The 18,282-nt window shown below is 42.6% G+C and overlaps 1 protein-coding gene across 12 annotated transcripts in view; it reads right to left on the bottom strand.

Annotated features, from left to right (window-relative positions):
• Positions 1-18,282, bottom strand: part of SFI1 (SFI1 centrin binding protein) — a 79,738-nt gene that overhangs the window by 17,569 nt on the left and 43,887 nt on the right. For all 12 annotated transcript variants that reach the window (XM_068563625.1, XM_068563622.1, XM_068563623.1 and 9 more), the window contains 7 exons: positions 17,698-17,854; positions 15,693-15,854; positions 13,861-13,931; positions 12,740-12,832; positions 10,982-11,079; positions 9,817-9,883; positions 6,426-6,556 (listed from right to left, as the gene is read on the bottom strand). In XM_068563625.1, coding sequence (XP_068419726.1) covers positions 6,426-6,556; positions 9,817-9,883; positions 10,982-11,079; positions 12,740-12,832; positions 13,861-13,931; positions 15,693-15,854; positions 17,698-17,854 — 779 coding nt within the window. The remainder of the gene's footprint in view (positions 1-6,425; positions 6,557-9,816; positions 9,884-10,981; positions 11,080-12,739; positions 12,833-13,860; positions 13,932-15,692; positions 15,855-17,697; positions 17,855-18,282) is intronic.

The raw sequence follows: 18,282 nt of genomic DNA on the forward strand, positions 1-18,282 counted from the left end.
CCCTTGCACAGAAACGAAGACCCAACACAGCCATTAATTAATTAATTAATTAAAAAAAAAAAAACTAGCTATTTATCCTCAAGCAACCACTCTCTTTAAAAAAAAAGAAAAGAAAAAACCACAGCATGTTATACTAGATATATCATTCACATTATAAACACATCTTTAAAAAAAAAAAAAAGAAAATTAGCAAAAGTTGGCTTTTTAAAAAAACAAATAAATTCTTAGCAAGACTGATCAAGAAAAAGAGAGAAAACACACAAATTACCAAAATCAGGAATGAAAGTGGTGGTATCATTCCAGATTCTACAGACATTAAAGGGCACCTTTTTTTAATATAAATTTATTTGTTTATTTATTTATTTATTTATGGTTGCATTGGGTCTTTGTTGTTGCGCATGGGCTTTCTCTAGTTGTGGTGAGTGGGGACTACTCTTCGTTGTGGTATACTTGCTTCTCATTGCGGTGGCTTCTCTCGTTGCAGAGCATGGGCTTTAGGCGCACAGGCTTCAGTAGTTGTGGCACGTGGGCTCTAGAGCACAAGCTCAGTAGTCGTGACGCACGGGCTTAGTTGCTCCGTGGAGTGTGGGATCTTCCCAGACCAGGGCTCAAACCCCTGTCCCCTGCACTGGCAGGTGGATTCTTAACCACTGTGCCACCAGGGAAGTTCCAAAAGGAACTTTTATGAACAGCTTTATGCCAATATATTTGACACCCTGGACAGAATGAAAAATTCCTTGAAAAACAGAGCTTACCAAAACTGACACAAAAAGAAACTCTCAGTAGCTCTGTATCTATTTACAAAATGAAATCTGTAATCAAAAACCTTCTCATTAAAAAACAAAAACAAAAACTCTAGGCCCAGATAATTTCACTAGGAAATTCCATTAAAAACTTAAAGAAATAATACCAACCTTAAAAAGCATTTCAGAAAATAAAGGTTAAAACATTACAAGAGAACTACAGACCAATATCCCTCGTGAAAGTACGTGTAAAAAATTTTAACAAAACATTAACAGGCCAAAATCAATAATATGTAAAATGGATAATACACCACGACCAAGTTGGGGTTGTCTCAGGAATACAAGGTTGATTTAACGTTTGAAAACCAGGAAAACTATATGATCATCTCAGTAAATGTGGAAAGAGCATTTGGCAAAATTTATCCACCATTCATAATAAAAACAGTCAGAAAACTAAGAATAGAAGGGAACATTCTCAATCTAATAAAGGGCATCTATAAAAAGCTAACGCCTCAACAGTGAAATACTAACTGCTTTTGTTTTCCCCCTAAGATTGGGAAGAAGACAAGTATGTACCCTCTTATCATTTCTATTCAATACCTTATTGGAGATCCTAGCCAGTGCAATAAGAGGGAAAAAAAAAGCAAACAGACTGGGAAGTATAAATTAAGTTGCCTTTGTTTACATATGACATGATTATTTATGCAGAAACCCTATGCAATTTTAAAAGAAGAAAGGAAGGATGAACTAAAACTAGTAAGTGAATTTAGAAATTTAGAATGGTCATGGAACTCAAGGTATCGACTGTCCTTCTATATATTAGGACAAACAATTAGAAAATGAATTTTAAAAGTAATTCCATTTACAACAGCATCAAAAAAATAAGATATTTAGGAATAAATTTAACAAAATATATATATAACTTCAATGCAAAGTTACAAAACACTGCTGAGAAAAATTAAAGAAAACCTATATAAATGGAGGATGTACCAAGTTCTTTTTATGGTAAGTCTCAATATGGTTAAGATATCCAATCTCCCCTAAATTGATCTATACAGATTCAGTGTGATTCCAAACAAAATCCCAGGAAGAATAAGCTCATTTCAAAACCTGCTATAAAGATACAGTAATCAAGATAGTATCTTAATGGCATTAAGAATAAACACATTAAACACACAGATACATGAAACAGAAAAGAAAGTCCAGAAATAGATACAAACATATACGGCCAATTGATTTTCAACAAAGGTGCCAAGGCAATTCAATGGGGGAATGAAAGTCTTCTCAAGAAATGGTGCTGGACTGCATGCCGCAACTAAGAGTCCGCAAGCCGCAACTAAGAAGTCCTCATGCCTCAACTAAGAAGTCCTCATGCCACAACTAAGAAGTCCTCATGCCACAACTAAGAAGTCCGCATGCCACAACAAAGATCCTGTGTGCCACAACTAAGACCTGGCGCAGCATGCATGCATGAATGAATGAATAAATAAATATTAAAAAAAAAAGAAATGGTGCTGGAAAACACCGAAGAACAGAAAAAAAAAAAAAATCCTTGACTCCTACCTCATACCATATACAGAAAAAAATTCAAGATGATCACAGACCTAAGTGTAAATGCTAAAACTATAAAGCTTCTGGAGAAAATGTAGGAAGATATCTTTTGAGATCTTGGAGTAGGCAAATTATTTTAGAGAGAACCCCCAAATCACTAATTATAAAAGAAAAAAACTGAGGAAATGGACTGTATCAAAAATTGTTTTAAACCACCACAATATAATTTTTCTACTTTTTATTTATTTTTATTATTATTATTTTTAATTTCTTTTTTTTGGCCATGCTGTGCAGCATGTGGGATCTTAGTTCCCTGACCAGGGATTGAACCCAGGCCCCCTGCATTGGAAGCACAGTCTTAACCACTGGACCACCAGGAAAGTTCCCCTGGACTGTATCGAAATTAAACACTTCCACTCATCAAAAAAAAAAAACCTATTAATTCATTTCAGTACATATATAACCACCTACTTTGCTCTCAATTAAAAAAAAATACTGTTAAAAAATGGAAAAGCAAGTCACACACTGGAAGAAAATATTTTTAATACCTAGTCCAATAAAAGAAATAATACGAACCAGAATATATTTTTTAAAAACTTCTACAAATCAATAATAATTTTAAAAAGACATATAACCTAATTTTTTAAAAAGCTAGGAAAAAGACTTGAACAGACACTTCACAAAAGATATAAAATGGTCAATAAGCACATGATAAAGGCTGAAAGAGTCAAAACCTGTCTGGTATTCAAAGAATGAAAATCAGCTCAGATTGAAAAGAAAGAACAGCTCTACCATTCATCAGTCACACAGAAAGCCAACTGCAAAGAAACTGTTTCTCCCAACGTCATGCAGCAGTTGTAAGAGGCCACAAGGACCCCCTCTTTGGATGGTTATTGCTTCCTCACCAGCGATGCCCCAGACAAGCTTTGCTATGTCCATTCATTCACTCCTGAGGATACTCATGACAGCTCTCCCTAGTGAGTCCCTCCTCAACTTGCCTCAGAAACAGCAATCAATCCAAAACAGATCCCTGTTTCTCTTAGAGTCTCCTCAGTTCCTTCAGTGGGAGCCCAAAGGTTACAAATTCCCTTCCCTCAGGTACAGCAGCATTCCAGAGTTCCTCTGGAATTCCCTCCTTCCTGGCAATCAATCTGACTTGGTCAAATTACAGAGGCTTCCGTTCCTGGCTCATTAGGCTTTAAAGAAATGCTGGAAAATCATTAGTCATCAGGAAAATGAGACAGCACTCCACACCCACTGTAATGGCTAAGTTAAAAAGACTGTCAAAAACAAAGCTGGTGAGGATCTGGAGCAACCAGAATTCTCAGATTTGCTGGTGGGAGCATAAAATGATGCAACCACCTGTAAGATTAAGCATAAACCCACCCCTGATCCAGAAGTCTACTTCTTGGTATCTACCCAAGAGAAATGAAAACATATTCCACTAAAACAAATGTTCACGGCAGCCTTACGCATAATGGCCTCAAACTGGAAACAACTCCTCTGTTAAAATGGATCAAAATACTGTCTTCGATTCATACAATAGAATACTACTCAGCAAATAAAAAACAGCTACAGATACATGCAACAACCTGGCACAATCTCAAAAACATTACGCTGAGCTTTAAAAGACTTGCAGACACAATAGAGTACATTACTGCCTGATCCCACTGTACAAAGTTCAAAAACATGCAAAATTAACCTAGAATGCCAGAAATCAGAACAGTGGTTATTTATGCAGGATAGGAACTGGCTGGAAAAGGGCTTGAAGGAACTTTCTGGGGTGATGGAAATGTTCCGTATGTTGACTGGGGTGTTGATTATCCAGAGATGTAATTTGTAAAAACTCATCAATATGTTTACTTAACATCTGTACCTTTCACTGTATGTAAATTTTAGCTCAATTAAAAAAAAAAAAGGCAAACCAGTCTTGTCTCATTCTCAGTATAATATTTCACTGGCAGGTTAATAAACTACCATTTTTATTCATAATTCATGAGATTCCACCATAAATTCCATCCGTATTCCTAAAATATTTTAAATACCCTAAGAATTATGGAAAGATAGAACATACACATCTATTTAGAACTTTGATTTGCTAAACTCCAAACCAAACCTATGGATATTAATTTACCCTAAGAGTCACAAATCAATTCTAGGGGTCAGGGGACAGTTAATATTTTATGCTGGGCACTCTGCTTGTATTTTACATGGATTATCCCACTTAGTTTTCATGACAACCCTGTGAGATAAGGACTATTATCAAATCACCTCCATTTTAAACTTGAGGAAACAGGGGCTCAGAGAGACTGAGTGGCTTGTCCAGGGTCACAGAGCTGGCAAGCATGGAGCAAGGGTCTGAACTCGGTCAGGCCTGTCGGCTTCTAGGCCAGGTTCTCAATCACTCTGCCTTCCTGTGAACCAGGAAGGCGGGAACCTGAAAAACTAACTTTTCTAAAAAGATCTCACTAAACCCGAAAAAGATAACGCCTAGATCCTCTTCGCCATCCTTCAAGCCTCCGTGCTACTTCCTGCCTCTGATTCACCTTCCACCCTTTTGTCTCAAGTGATGGTTCTAAACTCACCCATGCCTGCCCCCCAGCAAAAGCCCTTTTAGGAGCTCCTCTTGGCTGCTTTGAAGGTACCCTCAATTTCTGGTCCCCACAACATGCCAAAATACAAAAAAGCAATAGAACCAAACATGACTCATTTGTAAAGAAAACAAAGGGGCGTGTATGTGTGTGTTTTCGTAGTGAAGCCATTTTTTGAATGAATCTTACACTAGACCTCAACACAGGAACTAAGGAAAGGTGCAGCTGCTCTCTGCCGGGGAGGGGGCAGAGGTAAATGCTAGCCCACGTCAGCCACTTTTCCTTGTGGCCACCCCCTAGAAACATCTTGAACTTCGTGTAAGGAGCCCGGGGTTCTGGCTGATCCTCTCAAACCAGCATTCAGAGTCCTCCAAAGCCAAGTTCACTGCAACTTCTCCCAATGCATGTCCCTCCCCCTTGTTTCACTGTCCTAAGTTGATGCACACTGTCCTCAGGGCAATCTCCCAAACTGTCACCGTACTAGTTCCACGCACCTGCTCAAACATCTGTCCATCATCTACCTGTAGGAGCAGGCAGCCCCTCAGTCTGGCCCTCTTCATCCCACCAGCCATCCTCACCGCCAGCTCACAGAGAGTCTCCCCAGGGCACCTCCCTCAGCACCAGGTCTGAGCTCTGGAAGAACTTGTGCTGACACCATTGAGGACACATGGGTCTATTCTCTTGGATTGTTCTTCAATTGTCCCTTGTATATCAGTCTCTCCTCCTCACCAAGATTTAAAGTTCCTACCCAGTCATCAAAAAGATATTCCTCTTGATCCAGTAGCAAGTACTTGGACTTTGGAATCAGGGAGACTGAATGTAAACCCTGGCTCTGCCACTTAATGGTTGTTACATGGGTGAGTCATTTATCACTTTGAACCTGTTCTCTCAGGACTGCTGTGAGAAGGAAATTATTAGTGAAGATGACGATATCACAGGCAAATGAGCTTCTATATTTTCGTTTTACCCATCACACCGCACCCACCACAGTGGCCAACAGTTAGTCATTAATAATCTCTTCATGACATTCCACCAACAGGTAGCACGGACCTGGCTCTGGGCAAGTTTGCTCCTGTGAGAGCTAAAAGGATGGAGCTCTGCTCCTTGCCCGTTCTAATTTTGTTGACAACGATAATTCCAAGACTTCAAAAAGCCAGGTCTAGCAGAACAGGAACCAAGCGTTTCAGGGAAATCACGCTCAAGAAAGCCTGCCAAGGCAATGCGAGGTCCAACCACACTCTGATCCAGAAAGCTAATGGGCAGCTTTAATGCGGCTCACTGCGGCTTGTAACGAGGGAACGGGCATAAAACCAGGGCTGTTCTGAAAGCACTTGCTACACAGATAGACACAAGTTTTCCCAGGGGAAACAATGGCTGTCTTTTTCTGCTAGATGAGCTCAAAGAGCCCACATTATTGAAAATCAAGGAAGAACCAGGGCCTAGGGGACTGGCAGGCTAAGAAACAAAGCAAATGGCTATGTGGGTGGCAGAACTGACCTGAGACGCCTGGCCCAGGGCAGACAGGAGCCTCACGGCATACCTGTGAAAGCGTGCTGCTCTGGCATAGAGGACTCTCTCCTGCTGGTGCCACTGCCAGAGCCTTCTCCATGACTGGAAGGCCCCAGGGAGGGCTCTCCGCTGAAAGTGACTGTCTGCTCTGGCCTGCAACAGCTAAAGTAAAACAATGAAACACCTTTATTTGTACTTTACATTAAAAAGAAAAAGACCTTTCAGGGTCACACTCTCGAGGAAGGGTTGCTTCCTACACATTTTTTAAAATGAAAATCATTATTTCTAATCTTTGCCAACATGACAGGTGAAAAATGAAATATGATAGGTGAAAATGCTTCCCTTTAATTAAAAGTGAGTTAAGCATCTCTCTATACATTTGTCTATGTATGTGTGTGTATAGATATATATTTATCTAAACTTTTTTCCTATGGTCTAAGTGTTCATCCTCATTGCCCATTTTATTGGTTGTCAGCATTTTAACTCTGATATATAAGGGCTTTTTCAACCTTAAATTTATTAGTCCTTTGTCTTGTGTGTTATCAATTTTGTTCCTACCCTGTAAAATATCTTTTGATTTTGTTTATAATGTTTATTTGTGGTACAGATTCTTTAAATTTTTATGTAATTATAAATTTCACTGATACATTAGTAAGAAGACAGACAACTGACTTAAGACTATATATGCCTCCATGATCCAAAATTTGGGAGGAAAAGCATATACACGTGTGGCGGCTTTTAAAACAGGACTGCAAATTCTTTCATCCTCCTTCCCTTGAATCTGGGGGGACAGTGGCTACTCTGACCAGTAGAGTATGGCGAAAGTGACACTAAGTGACTTCCTAGGCTAGGTCTTAAAGGGCCACACAGCTTTTGTCTTGTTCACTGAACACTCACTTTTGTAGCCCTGAGCTGCAACACAGGAAGTCTGACTACCCAGGGGCCACCATGCTGTAAGGAAGCCCAAGCCTCTTGGAGAAGTCATATGCAGGCACTCTGGTTAATAGTCCCAGTGGAGCCCCATCTTCAAGTCATTCCAGCCCAGGAACCAGACTTGTAAGTGAAGAAACTTCTAGAAGACTCTAACCCCCTGCCACCAGAATCTTCCCAGTGGAGGTCCCAGTAATCAAAGAGCAGAGACCAGCCATCCTTGCTATGTCCTGTCTCAATTTTTGACCCACAAAATCCTTAAGCATAATAAAATGGTGGTTGTTTTAAGCCACTGAGTTTGGGGTGAGTTTTTACAGAGCAATAGAAAACTAAACAGCATGCCTATGTGTGTGTTTGTGAATACATGGGTACACACATTCCTACCCACACAGAGGAAAAAAAATACCAGGTTTACTCATCAAATGTCATCTTAAGAGGCAGGATTATGGGTGTTTTAATTTTTTCTTCTTTATGTCTTCCTATACTTCCCAAATTTTCTGTGATGTCTACATATTGCTTATGGGCATTTTCAAATGTAAACAAGAGTAGAAGCAATAGTATATAATGAATCCCCTCAAACTTATTGCCCAGCTTCAACAATTAGCAAACATTCTTGCCATTCTTTATATATTACTTTTTAAATAGAAAGAAACCCACAATAAATAATATTTTTATCTTTTCCTAAAATAGAAGGAACTGATGAGCTTCTTGGATATCTAAACCAAGAGATAACATTCAGATTGTTAGCTAAAGATTTTTTAAAAAACAACAGCTGAAAAAAAACAAAACAAACAACAGCTGAGCAGGGCTCTTACTATTTTTGAGACCTTCCACTGTGCAGGCCGTGCTGGAGCCCTGTAAGAGATAAGGACTCTGACCCTCGACCTTCTACCAGTGCTGGGCCCCAGGGTCGAGGATATCCCTTTTTTCAGGGAGAAACTAAATGAGACCCTTTGCTTCTTTTCCACCTTGAATAAACATAACCTTTCAACTCTGAGGCTCATGTTCTTTTTCTAAAAGGGCTCTTTCTTCACATTCTGTTGTGCTTGCATTCAATGAGCTTAAGAGACCCAGTGGCAATGTCCTTTCCGAAACAGCCACATAATCCAAAGGGACGTCAAAGAATGTACCAATTCTAAACATTTTCTAGGTGTGGAAGGCAAAGGTGACACAAAAACAAGCCATGCCCTGGGTTAGCCCCATCCAAACACCAAGAACTGAGGTGATCCTTGGGGAAAACTCTGAAGCAATCACCGGCAGCTCATCTGTTTGTTCACTCGTGTGTTCATTCACTCATCCAAATACTAGTCAGCACGTACCCTTTGTCAACAGTTCAGGAGAAGAATGAGGCAGGACAGGCTGTACCCTCAAGGAGCCCCCAGCCTGGCAGGGAGGGAGGCCAGCCAACAACATGCTATGAGAAAGCTGCACGAGGGGTAGATCAGGGGGAAGAGGTGACACCTGAGCTGAAAGGGCAGCAGGCAGATCGGGAAGCAGGAGCTAGCAGAGACTATTCAGGGAAGGACCGGCAGCTTGACTGTGTGCAGCTGTGAAGGGGCAGAGCGGTAACAGGAATGGGGAGAGAAGTAGACAGGACCAGCTCCCAAAGGAGTCTGTATGCCTCCCAAAACTGAGGAACCAGCCAAACTCTTTAGATTCACTGTTAGACTCGAGCAGCAGATAGAGAAGGGGGTGGAGAGGACAGCACAAAAATACCCAGGAGGAGCTTCGTTCGTGTCCTCCCCGTTTCACCGCAGGGATGGCCAAACAGAGGCCTGCGCAGTCCACCTCCCACTGCAAGGCCTGTGCAGACATCATCAGTTGAACACACACTCCCCTGAGCCTGAACGTGGCCTGGAAATCCTTCTCGGTTCTGCGCTCCAGACGGCTACCTGCCATCATTAGAGCCACCCTGGGGCTAAACTACAAGCCCCCCGAGAGCAGGAACTTTGTCTGCTTTGCATCACAGCTGTATCCTCAGTTCTTGGCCTGGCATCTAAGGCATAGCAGCCGCTCAGTAAGTCTTTCTTAAATGGAACTGAATCCGTCTTTCTCTACCTGCCTTCACTAATCCCTCAGCCTGACCCCCACCTCCTCCCACCACTGTGGGCACCTGTGTCTCACACCGTTTAGCTCTGGGATATGGCGCTCAGGCTCTGCACTTTCCCCAACATCTCCTGAAGGTCTCAGGAGGGGCTGGCTGAGTAATATAATCAACAATTTGGGTCAAGATGTGAATGGAATGGCTGATACGCTCACCACCTTCAGAGAGCAGCTGCATTTTCAAAGCAGATGAAGGGACAGGAGTTATGCAGACTTTCTGACATCCCTGGGGGGGTCTGGGGCAGATACCTTTGAGCTTTTCACAGTACCCTCTCTTCCAAATCAGAACACCAGACCTCCTGGTACAGGCCTTTTCCAAGAATCTTTCCAAAGAAATCGCATCCAAGAATGTAAGCCAGCAGAGCTCCCTGCTCTGAGGAACTCCATACCTGCTGGGATCGCCTCTTCTGAGTATACAGTAACCACAATTTGAAACACTTGCGTAGCAATGTTATTCTGAAATGAAACACACAACACCAAGGTAACTGCCCTCCCACTTTCAGGTTTCAGGTTTTCAGAATTTTGTTTTGATATTAAGGAAGGTAAATCTGGGCATAGGTACATCTTGAGCGTTAAAGGCACCCCAGGGGTTTCATTCTAAGGGAAATAAGAACCTGTTTTCTGACATGAAATCTGCCAAACCCCCACCCCGATTTTGGACTGTGGCTTGCCCCCAAAATTTGACAACTTTCTTGTAAAGCTAATTAGACCACCAAGCACAGTGTCTCTGGAACTCAGGTAATATGTGTGAAATCCCCCAAATATCCTGAATTTTCTGATTTTACGGCCAAACTCTGGGGCCTGTTTAGGACCACCTGGGTCTGTGACAGGTGACACTGTGCTTTCACACAGTGATACTGAGAGTGAGAACCACATTCAGCTTTGTAAACCAGGATTTAGAATAATGATACATCCTGACAACTCCAAACTGACTCAGTCAAATATTGCAATTCTCACTGACTCATTAAAAAGTGCCCCAAAATCATACCTATAACTATGCAAAATAAGTTAATTATACTCTTGGGAGAGGGTTTATCGAACATTTCTTGCAGCAAGAAAGTGAACAGTGGTTCCCTCTGAATAGTAAGACTGAGGGGTCGAAGGAAGGGGTCCAGGCAGCCTTTATTTCTAACTTTCTACTTCTTTCCTATACATTCTGAGTTTTTCTTGTGGACATGTGGTGCTTTTATTTATTTATTTTAACTGAATGATTAACTCTAAAAAATTGAGGACACACTCTACACCCTCCAAGACCAAGCCACAAACACCCACCTGCCTGCGCCGTCTCTGTAACACTATCAGTGCCTACATTCCAAGATGGAACGTCACTAACACCTGAAAACTGAGGCAGTGGTGGCCGAGCACCAGCACAAACATCCTCATTCTACCTCCCATCCCATCAACCAAAAGGAAAAGGCAAGCTCAGGAACACTGGTTTACAGCAGGGCCTTTCTCAATCTGCCGCAGTAACACACTGAGGGTGATGATGACTCCTGGAGACCAGCCAGTCAGTCACAACGGGCCCCTGGGGAGCCTGAAGGCCACAGTCCCTACCTGTAGTGGTCCCAGGCAGCACACAGGAAGGGGAGCTGCTCACTTTCCTCCCTCTGATCAATCTGAGACTGCCAGAGGTTCCAGAACCTGTGCAGTAGCTGCAGCAAAACAGGAAGGAAACAGAAGTTTATTAAGGCAAAAGGTAAAATGATCTCTCTTGACCCATTAGTTAGCAAATCTGTAATTCCAGAAGACTGTAAGCTCCCCCAAAGCAGTAATTACCTCAATTTGGAGCACCCAACATATAAGAGATTTGCAAAATAATTTTGGCCAAGCAATATGGATCTATTCTGGGCCAACATAAAAGGCAAAAAGCTGGATCTACCAAATCTATGTAAATCAGAATGAAGAAGGTATTCCTAATCTGGGCCTCATGGAAGACAAAGCCATTTTAGAAGTTAAAACTGATCTTATCACCTACTACTGCCTATAAAGTAGTCTTGCCAAAAAGTGTTTAACTTCAATCTAATCAAGCCCTTATATCTAACTTCTAGTTTATAAGAGCTACACAGGAAAAAGGAAAATCAAATGACGTCAGAAGGAAACAGAAAACTGGAGAATATGGAAGACTGTACAAAATAACTGGCATTCCTTTTCAAAAAGTCAATGTTATTAAGAAAGATAGTGTACATTATGCTAAGTGAAATAAGCCAATCACAAAAGGGCAAATACTGTAAATATGAGGTACCTAGAACAGTCAAATTCAAAGAGACAGAAAGGAGAATGGTGGTTGCCAGGGGCTGGGGGAGGAGAAAGAGAATGGGAGTTATTGTTTAATTCACAGAGTTTCAGTTTTGCAAGATGAAAAAGGTTCTGGACATGGATAATGGTGATGGTTGCACAATAATGTGAATGTACTTAATGCCACTGAACTGTACACTTAAAAATGGTTAAGATGATAAATTCTGTGTATTTTACAATTAAAAAATAAACATGTTAAACAAAAGAAGTGGGGGGACTGTTATTGATTAATAAGAGTCTTAAGAGACATAACCAAATGTAGAGTGAGCCATCAATCCTTAATTGAATCCTGGTTTTAAAAAAACAGCTATAAAGACATTTTGGGGGCAACTGGGGAAATTTGAATATGGGTTGGGTATTGGTTAATATTAGAGCATTACTGTTCATTTTGTTAGGGATGATAATGATACTGTGGTTATGCAGGAAAATGTTCTTATTTTTGGGCAATGCATACTGAAATGTTTAGGTGTAAAGTGTCATAATGTCTGTAATTTACTTTGAAATGATTTGGGAAAAAAAAAAGCAAATACTAACAATTATTGAATTTAGATGGTAAAATAGAGGTTTATTACACTATTCTTTTTATTTTTCTGTATGCTTGAACATTTTCACAATTAGAATGTCCCTTTCTCCTACACCCAGAAACACAATCTACAGGTGGAGATAGAATGTTTGTTGCCCTCAGGTAAATTTAACCACTGAAGACAACAGACTCACAGTGCAAACATAACCAAAACCTCCTGGAATGCAAGACAAAGTGTATTCCCTAGGTCAAGGTTGGAATCCACAGTCCCTGACCTCTGATTCAACTATCAATTTTTTTAGCAAACAGATAAAAAAATGGGATTAAACAAGAGAAGAATAAGAGTTTCTCTAGCCTCTGGCATAGATTACTAAAGAAAATGGACACTAAGGTTTTGGAGTCTAAAGGTCTGAACAAACCTCTAAGCACAAAGGTTAAAAGAAAAAGAGAATGGCCATCAGAAGAGGTGCCTTGATACAGAAGAGGACTCTCACCATGACATCATGTTGCTGGTGAGCAAGATTCCTTCTTATTCGTTGGAGATGGGCACGGGCCACATTGTCTTTTAGGGCTCTAAAGCAAAAATGCTGTGAAAAGAAGAATGGACACAAATCAGTGGCGTGTCTGTAACAATAAGAGCAATGCCCAAGAGGGTGGCAAGAAGCTCAGTAGTAGCTGTTCACAGCTGCTCCCATGTCCCAGAGAGTGTTTCTCTGTTTTGAGATTCAATTGAGAGCCTGATACAAGCCAGCCTGCACAGTAGACACTTAATAAATAGCTGTGGGACCACTCCCTGCCGTCCACAGATACTGCACAGGAACAAACGCACCCGCACCTCTGACCAGGAGAGGTCCCTGTGACCCAGATGGAAACACCAGACAAAGGTCAAAACATCAACTCTGCCTCTCAGAAAAGAGACAGACTTTCAGCCTATGGTGGGGTTTTTTTTTTGTTTGTTTTTACCATGTGGGGTCAATGTGTATGCTTACACAATTATAAATGCAGTTTTGTAAGAGTAAAATAGAAGGGAGAGAAGGAATTTTGAGAGAAGGTGACTGGGAGGTGGGGGTGCGGGTGGGGTAGAGGCAGGACATGCTGGCCTGGCTCCAGCTCTGTCAAAAATGCCTCATGTATGACTAAGCAAAGCACATTCCCCCACAGCCTGGCTTCAGTTTTCTGAGACAGAAGTGAAGCAACTAGGGCTTTTCATATCATGCTCTGTGGACCCCCAGAGGCTCCTGAAAGTGTTCGGAGGCCACGTCGTGTGGTGAGGGTGGGGAAGAGCAGCCGGTAGAACAGACACTACTCCCCAGACCTAGCCTTGTCCACAGCATCTCTACTTTGATTGATTTCGAAGACTAGGTTTCCACCACTTAAAAAGGGGGTCTGCCATGTAGAACACCCCAGGACTAGATCACTTCTAAGGCTCCTTTGCAGCCCCAAAACCCTCTGACCCCACACCATCACCATCTCTGATCCAAAATGAAAATAGGGACGTGACAATGAAGGGGGCTTCAGGATGGAAGCCATCCACATAACCGGATGCACTTAAGGAGCATGACGTGGGCCAGGTCCCCCAGGAGTGGCTGCCTGAGCGAGGCTGTAGCGCCCTTACCAGCAAGCCTCGCCTGTGGTGTTCTTCTGCCACCTGCCGCCGCACAGCTGCCTCTGCACACAGCAGCAGGTCTACCAGAGTTAAGGCTTCTTGTCTCAACAAGGTCCCACCCCAGCCCAGAGCGATCCTAATGACCCATCTGAAGGGTCCCGGCTGCAGGAGATGATGGGCATGCCAGGTGGGCTGGTGTCCGCCTCTGTCTCCCCCTGACAACCCAGGGAAGAAAGGACTAAGGGGAACCATGTGAGTTATTTATCTGCCTTTCTCCCCTCTCATGCCCATTTCATGAGAGGCAAAAATAGTTGAGATAAACTGCCACCAGTTTGAGTAATCATTTCAAAATCTAAGCAGAACCTGCTCCGAGTTCTCCTGCATTCTGTTTTGGCATCACAATCCAGTCAGAAGTTTGTGCTAAAAACCTTGGAGTTATTTTCAAACCTTTTCTCCTCCCACCCCCTCCATCTTCTCGGCTGCCAAGTCCATCTGCTGCCCCCCTAGGTCTCCCCGGTTCTGTCCCCACCCCCAGCACAGTGCAGTACACTTGACTTGGTCCCCCTGTGCCAGCTTCGCTGCTACCATCGAGCTTTAGCCTTTCTAAAGTACAGATCTGCTGCATCACTTCTCTTCTCAAAAACCTGCAGAGGATCCCCAGCGCCACTGGGATTAAGCCCGAATTCCTGACCACTGCACACAAGGGCCCTACAAGCCGGTCCCCAGCCTGCATCCACCTGCCCTCCATACCCCACAACTCACTGCAGACCCCGGCCATCACCCCTGGCTGCTCTTCCTCACCTACACCTGCGTAAATGCCACTCCTTACACCTGAACCGCCCTTCCCGACCTCCCTGTTGGGAGAATGTGTCATCCCCCAAGGCTTAAATTCAGCTCAAACATCACCTCCTCGGCTAGATCTCCACAGTAGCCCTAGCAGGACTTGATACAAACTTTTATGATAGCACTTATCACGCCACATTACAAAGACTGGTTTTCATGTCTACTTTCCCCACTAGACAATGAGCTACTGTTAGTCTCTAAGTTTCCCTGTATTCCAGAATTTAGGCAGGAGTTTAAAACAAAGCAAGAGTTCAGTGAACAAATAAAAGTGTGGGTGAACACCCAAGGCGGTCCAAATCCCACACCTGGGCACAATTTGCAGCAGGGGCAGTGATTAAGAAGGTGCACTGGAGTCAAAAGCCTGGCTCTGCCAATGAGTTTGAAAAATCACTTAGCAACCCCCAACCTGTTTCCTCATCTGTAAAATGGAGCCGGTGAGACCTACTCCACAGGGTTGCTATGACGATTAACGAGATAATGCAAAATGTCTGCACACAGTAAACAGCTCAATGAATGGAAGCTAGGATCATAATGACAGGGCCAACAAGGTCAGATGGCTTTCTGAAAAAGCAATGAAATGAAACAAATCTGAAACAGAAATGAAATGAAGCAGAAATGGCTGTGGCTATTTCTACCATCTAATGGGTAGAAAAAAGCAATGAAATGATAACAAAATCAGGGCAGCGGCAATGCCTCTGAGGGGGAGGAAAGGGAATGTAGTCAGGGAGGAGCAGACTGGTGTGTGAGCAATGTTCTATTTTTTTGAGTTGTGTCATTTTACCATTATTCTTTAGACTATAAATGTTTGTTATATGCACTCTTTTGCATGAATATTCCCAAAATGAAACAAAAAATTTTAAAAAGAAGTCAACAGAGATCAGAACTGTCTTAAACTGCTGGGTAACTACTTCCCATGTATCTCCTGACTCCTGTCTTACAGGCTGGTGAGCTCTTGCTGTTCTTGCTGTACAGACAGGGCTGGGTGGTGCAAAGGATACAGTGTTTCCAGTGAATAAAGGCCCTCCGCAGCACCATCCTCCTGGCCAGCCCCTCTACCCGCTCGTGGTGGACGTACAAGCTCTCCCTCCGCTTCCAGGCCCACCGCCAATCACAGAAGTGTGTCTGGAGCACAATGATGCAGTGGAATCCCTCAGCCATCTCTGCAACAGAGAAAATAGCTTAAGTGCTGCCCCCTCAAGGTTGGGCGATGAGCTGGAAGCACCTTTAAGACAGGATGAAACCCACTACTGGCAGGCAGCAGGGCTTCAAGGCTGCTCCCACAAAGAACGTTAGAATAAAAGGTGTTTTTTTTTTTTTTTTGGCCATGCCATGCAGCATGTGGGATCTTAGTTCCCCCACCAGGGATCAAACCCATGCCCCCTGCACTGGAAGCGCGAGTCTTAACCACTGGACTGCCAGGGAAGTCCCAGAATAAAAGGTTTTTAAACACAGGAGGAATCCCTTAGCTATCAGTATATCTCTTCTCTCCCAGGAAAGAGAAAAGGGTTCTACCAAAGGGCTGAGACTCCTAGTTAGTTACTGAGGAGCAGTAATGGCTACTGCTGCTTTCAAAGAAGACTGCATTTCACTTTTGCCTCTTTATCAATGTTTCCCGGATGGGATTTCAGGGTCTGAGTCAATGACACACAACTTGGTCAACATGCTGTCAAAGGCTTTTGTGAGCTTTCAGCCAGGCTGCTACAGGCTGCCAGCTCCATCTCCTTTTAAGACTAATTAGCTAATGGCCTGATGAGCATAAGTCCAGCAAGTGGAAGGGTACTGGTCCTGGAATGAGAATGCCGTAACTGGAGGCATGTTAGTCGGCAGCTCATCATTAAATAGCTTCATGCCTTCAACTTCCAGGCTTGGGCAACCAGACAGGTGGTCCCCCATCACTATTTTCACACGGACACATTCCCTCTCCCAAGAGACAGTGTAGGCAGCCTAGGAGATCCCACAGGGAGGCCTAGGGTAAGCAGGAGAGCCTAACCCTGCGGCCAGCACAGTGTTCAACTCACTTCTGTGTGGGCTCAAGAAACTGAAGTACAAAAAGTACTTAACAATCATGACCTATTTATCATTACTTCTGACCTCTCTCGGGGAAACAAAACCATGAGAATAGTGTTCAAAAACTCAACATCATAAATCACATGCATCTGCATAACGGAGGACAAACAACCCAAGTATCTATTAATACAAGAATGGCTAGGGACTTCCCTGGCGATCCAGTGGTTAGGACTCTGCGCTTCCACTGCAGGGGGCATGGGTTCGATCCCTGGTCGGGGAACTAAGATCCTGCAAGATGCACAGCGAGGCAAAAAAAAAAAGAAGAATTGTTAAGTAGATTAAGGTAAGCCCCTCTCCTGTAAAATACAATCATTTAAAAAATAACATTTATTGGAACATATGTATATGTATAACTGATTCACTTTGTTTTAAAGCAGAAACTAACACACCATTGTAAAGGAATTATACTTCAATAAAGATGTTAAAAAAAATAAATAAATAAAAAATAACATTTATTAACAACACTTAAAGACACAGGAAAGTATTGATTAGTTGTGTGAAAAAAAAAAAAAGCAAGATACAGCCTAGATGGGAGAGGAGTCTGGGGGAGAATGGATACATGTATATGTATGGCTGAGTCTCTCTGCTGTGCACCTGAAACTATCACAACGTTATTAATCGGATATACTCCAATATAAAATTAAAAGTGAAAAAAAAGATACAAAATTGTATCATACTAATCATAATAATCACAGTATTTATAGCATAATTAAAATCCTATTGAATTAAATATTGATTAAAAAAACAGAAGGAAATATCTTAACTGTGAATTGAGGATGATTTATCTTCCTCCTCAATCTCCTTTTTGAAAATCTGTGGTGTAACACGGTTATATCTCCCCTTAATAAGTTACCACCCTATTGGCAGTAACAGGCAACAGGAGAGTGGGCACTGTGACCAACCCTCTGTCCCTGGAGCGCAGGACTTCCTGCTCACCTTTCCGCTGCCTCTTCTCTCTGCGCACCTGCAGGTATTCCAGCCAGGCCCTCAGGGACCTCCACTGTTGCCAGTGCTGATGGTGTTTCACTGCGGAGACCATCTTCCGCTTCTCCCTCCAGACATGCAGAAGCTGTTCCTGCCACCGTGACCAAGCCTGAAAACCAGAGAAAAGACAACAGTCAATGGAGGCAGGAAAACAGAGGTGAAGTACTGGTGAGGGAAAAGAGAAACACACACACTGGGAAGGCTAAAAAGGAGGGGAAATTCCCAAGGAGAATCGTAAGTGATGGGAATATGGGGTGAAAAGATCTTTAAGAAGGGCATTCTCTGCTTCCAGAAAGTAATTTTTTTCTGGATTAAGAAGGAAAAAAAAAAGGACTAATAAAATCAGAGCATATACAAGAAGCAGGGACAATCCAAGGGGTGATATAATTAATTCAGATCGGGGATAGGAGAGGAGGGTCTGCCTTTTCTTTCAAAGTGGGAGGAAGCCTATGGTCAAGAGGCCCTTTCTCAGGGACATTAGTCTCCAAGACGTGGACCTACAGAAACTGAGGGTCTACAAAAGGATTCCCTTAAGAT

The sequence above is a fragment of the Eschrichtius robustus genome, chromosome 14 (genome assembly GCF_028021215.1).
Source record: "Eschrichtius robustus isolate mEscRob2 chromosome 14, mEscRob2.pri, whole genome shotgun sequence".
Lineage (NCBI taxonomy): Eukaryota > Metazoa > Chordata > Mammalia > Artiodactyla > Eschrichtiidae > Eschrichtius > Eschrichtius robustus.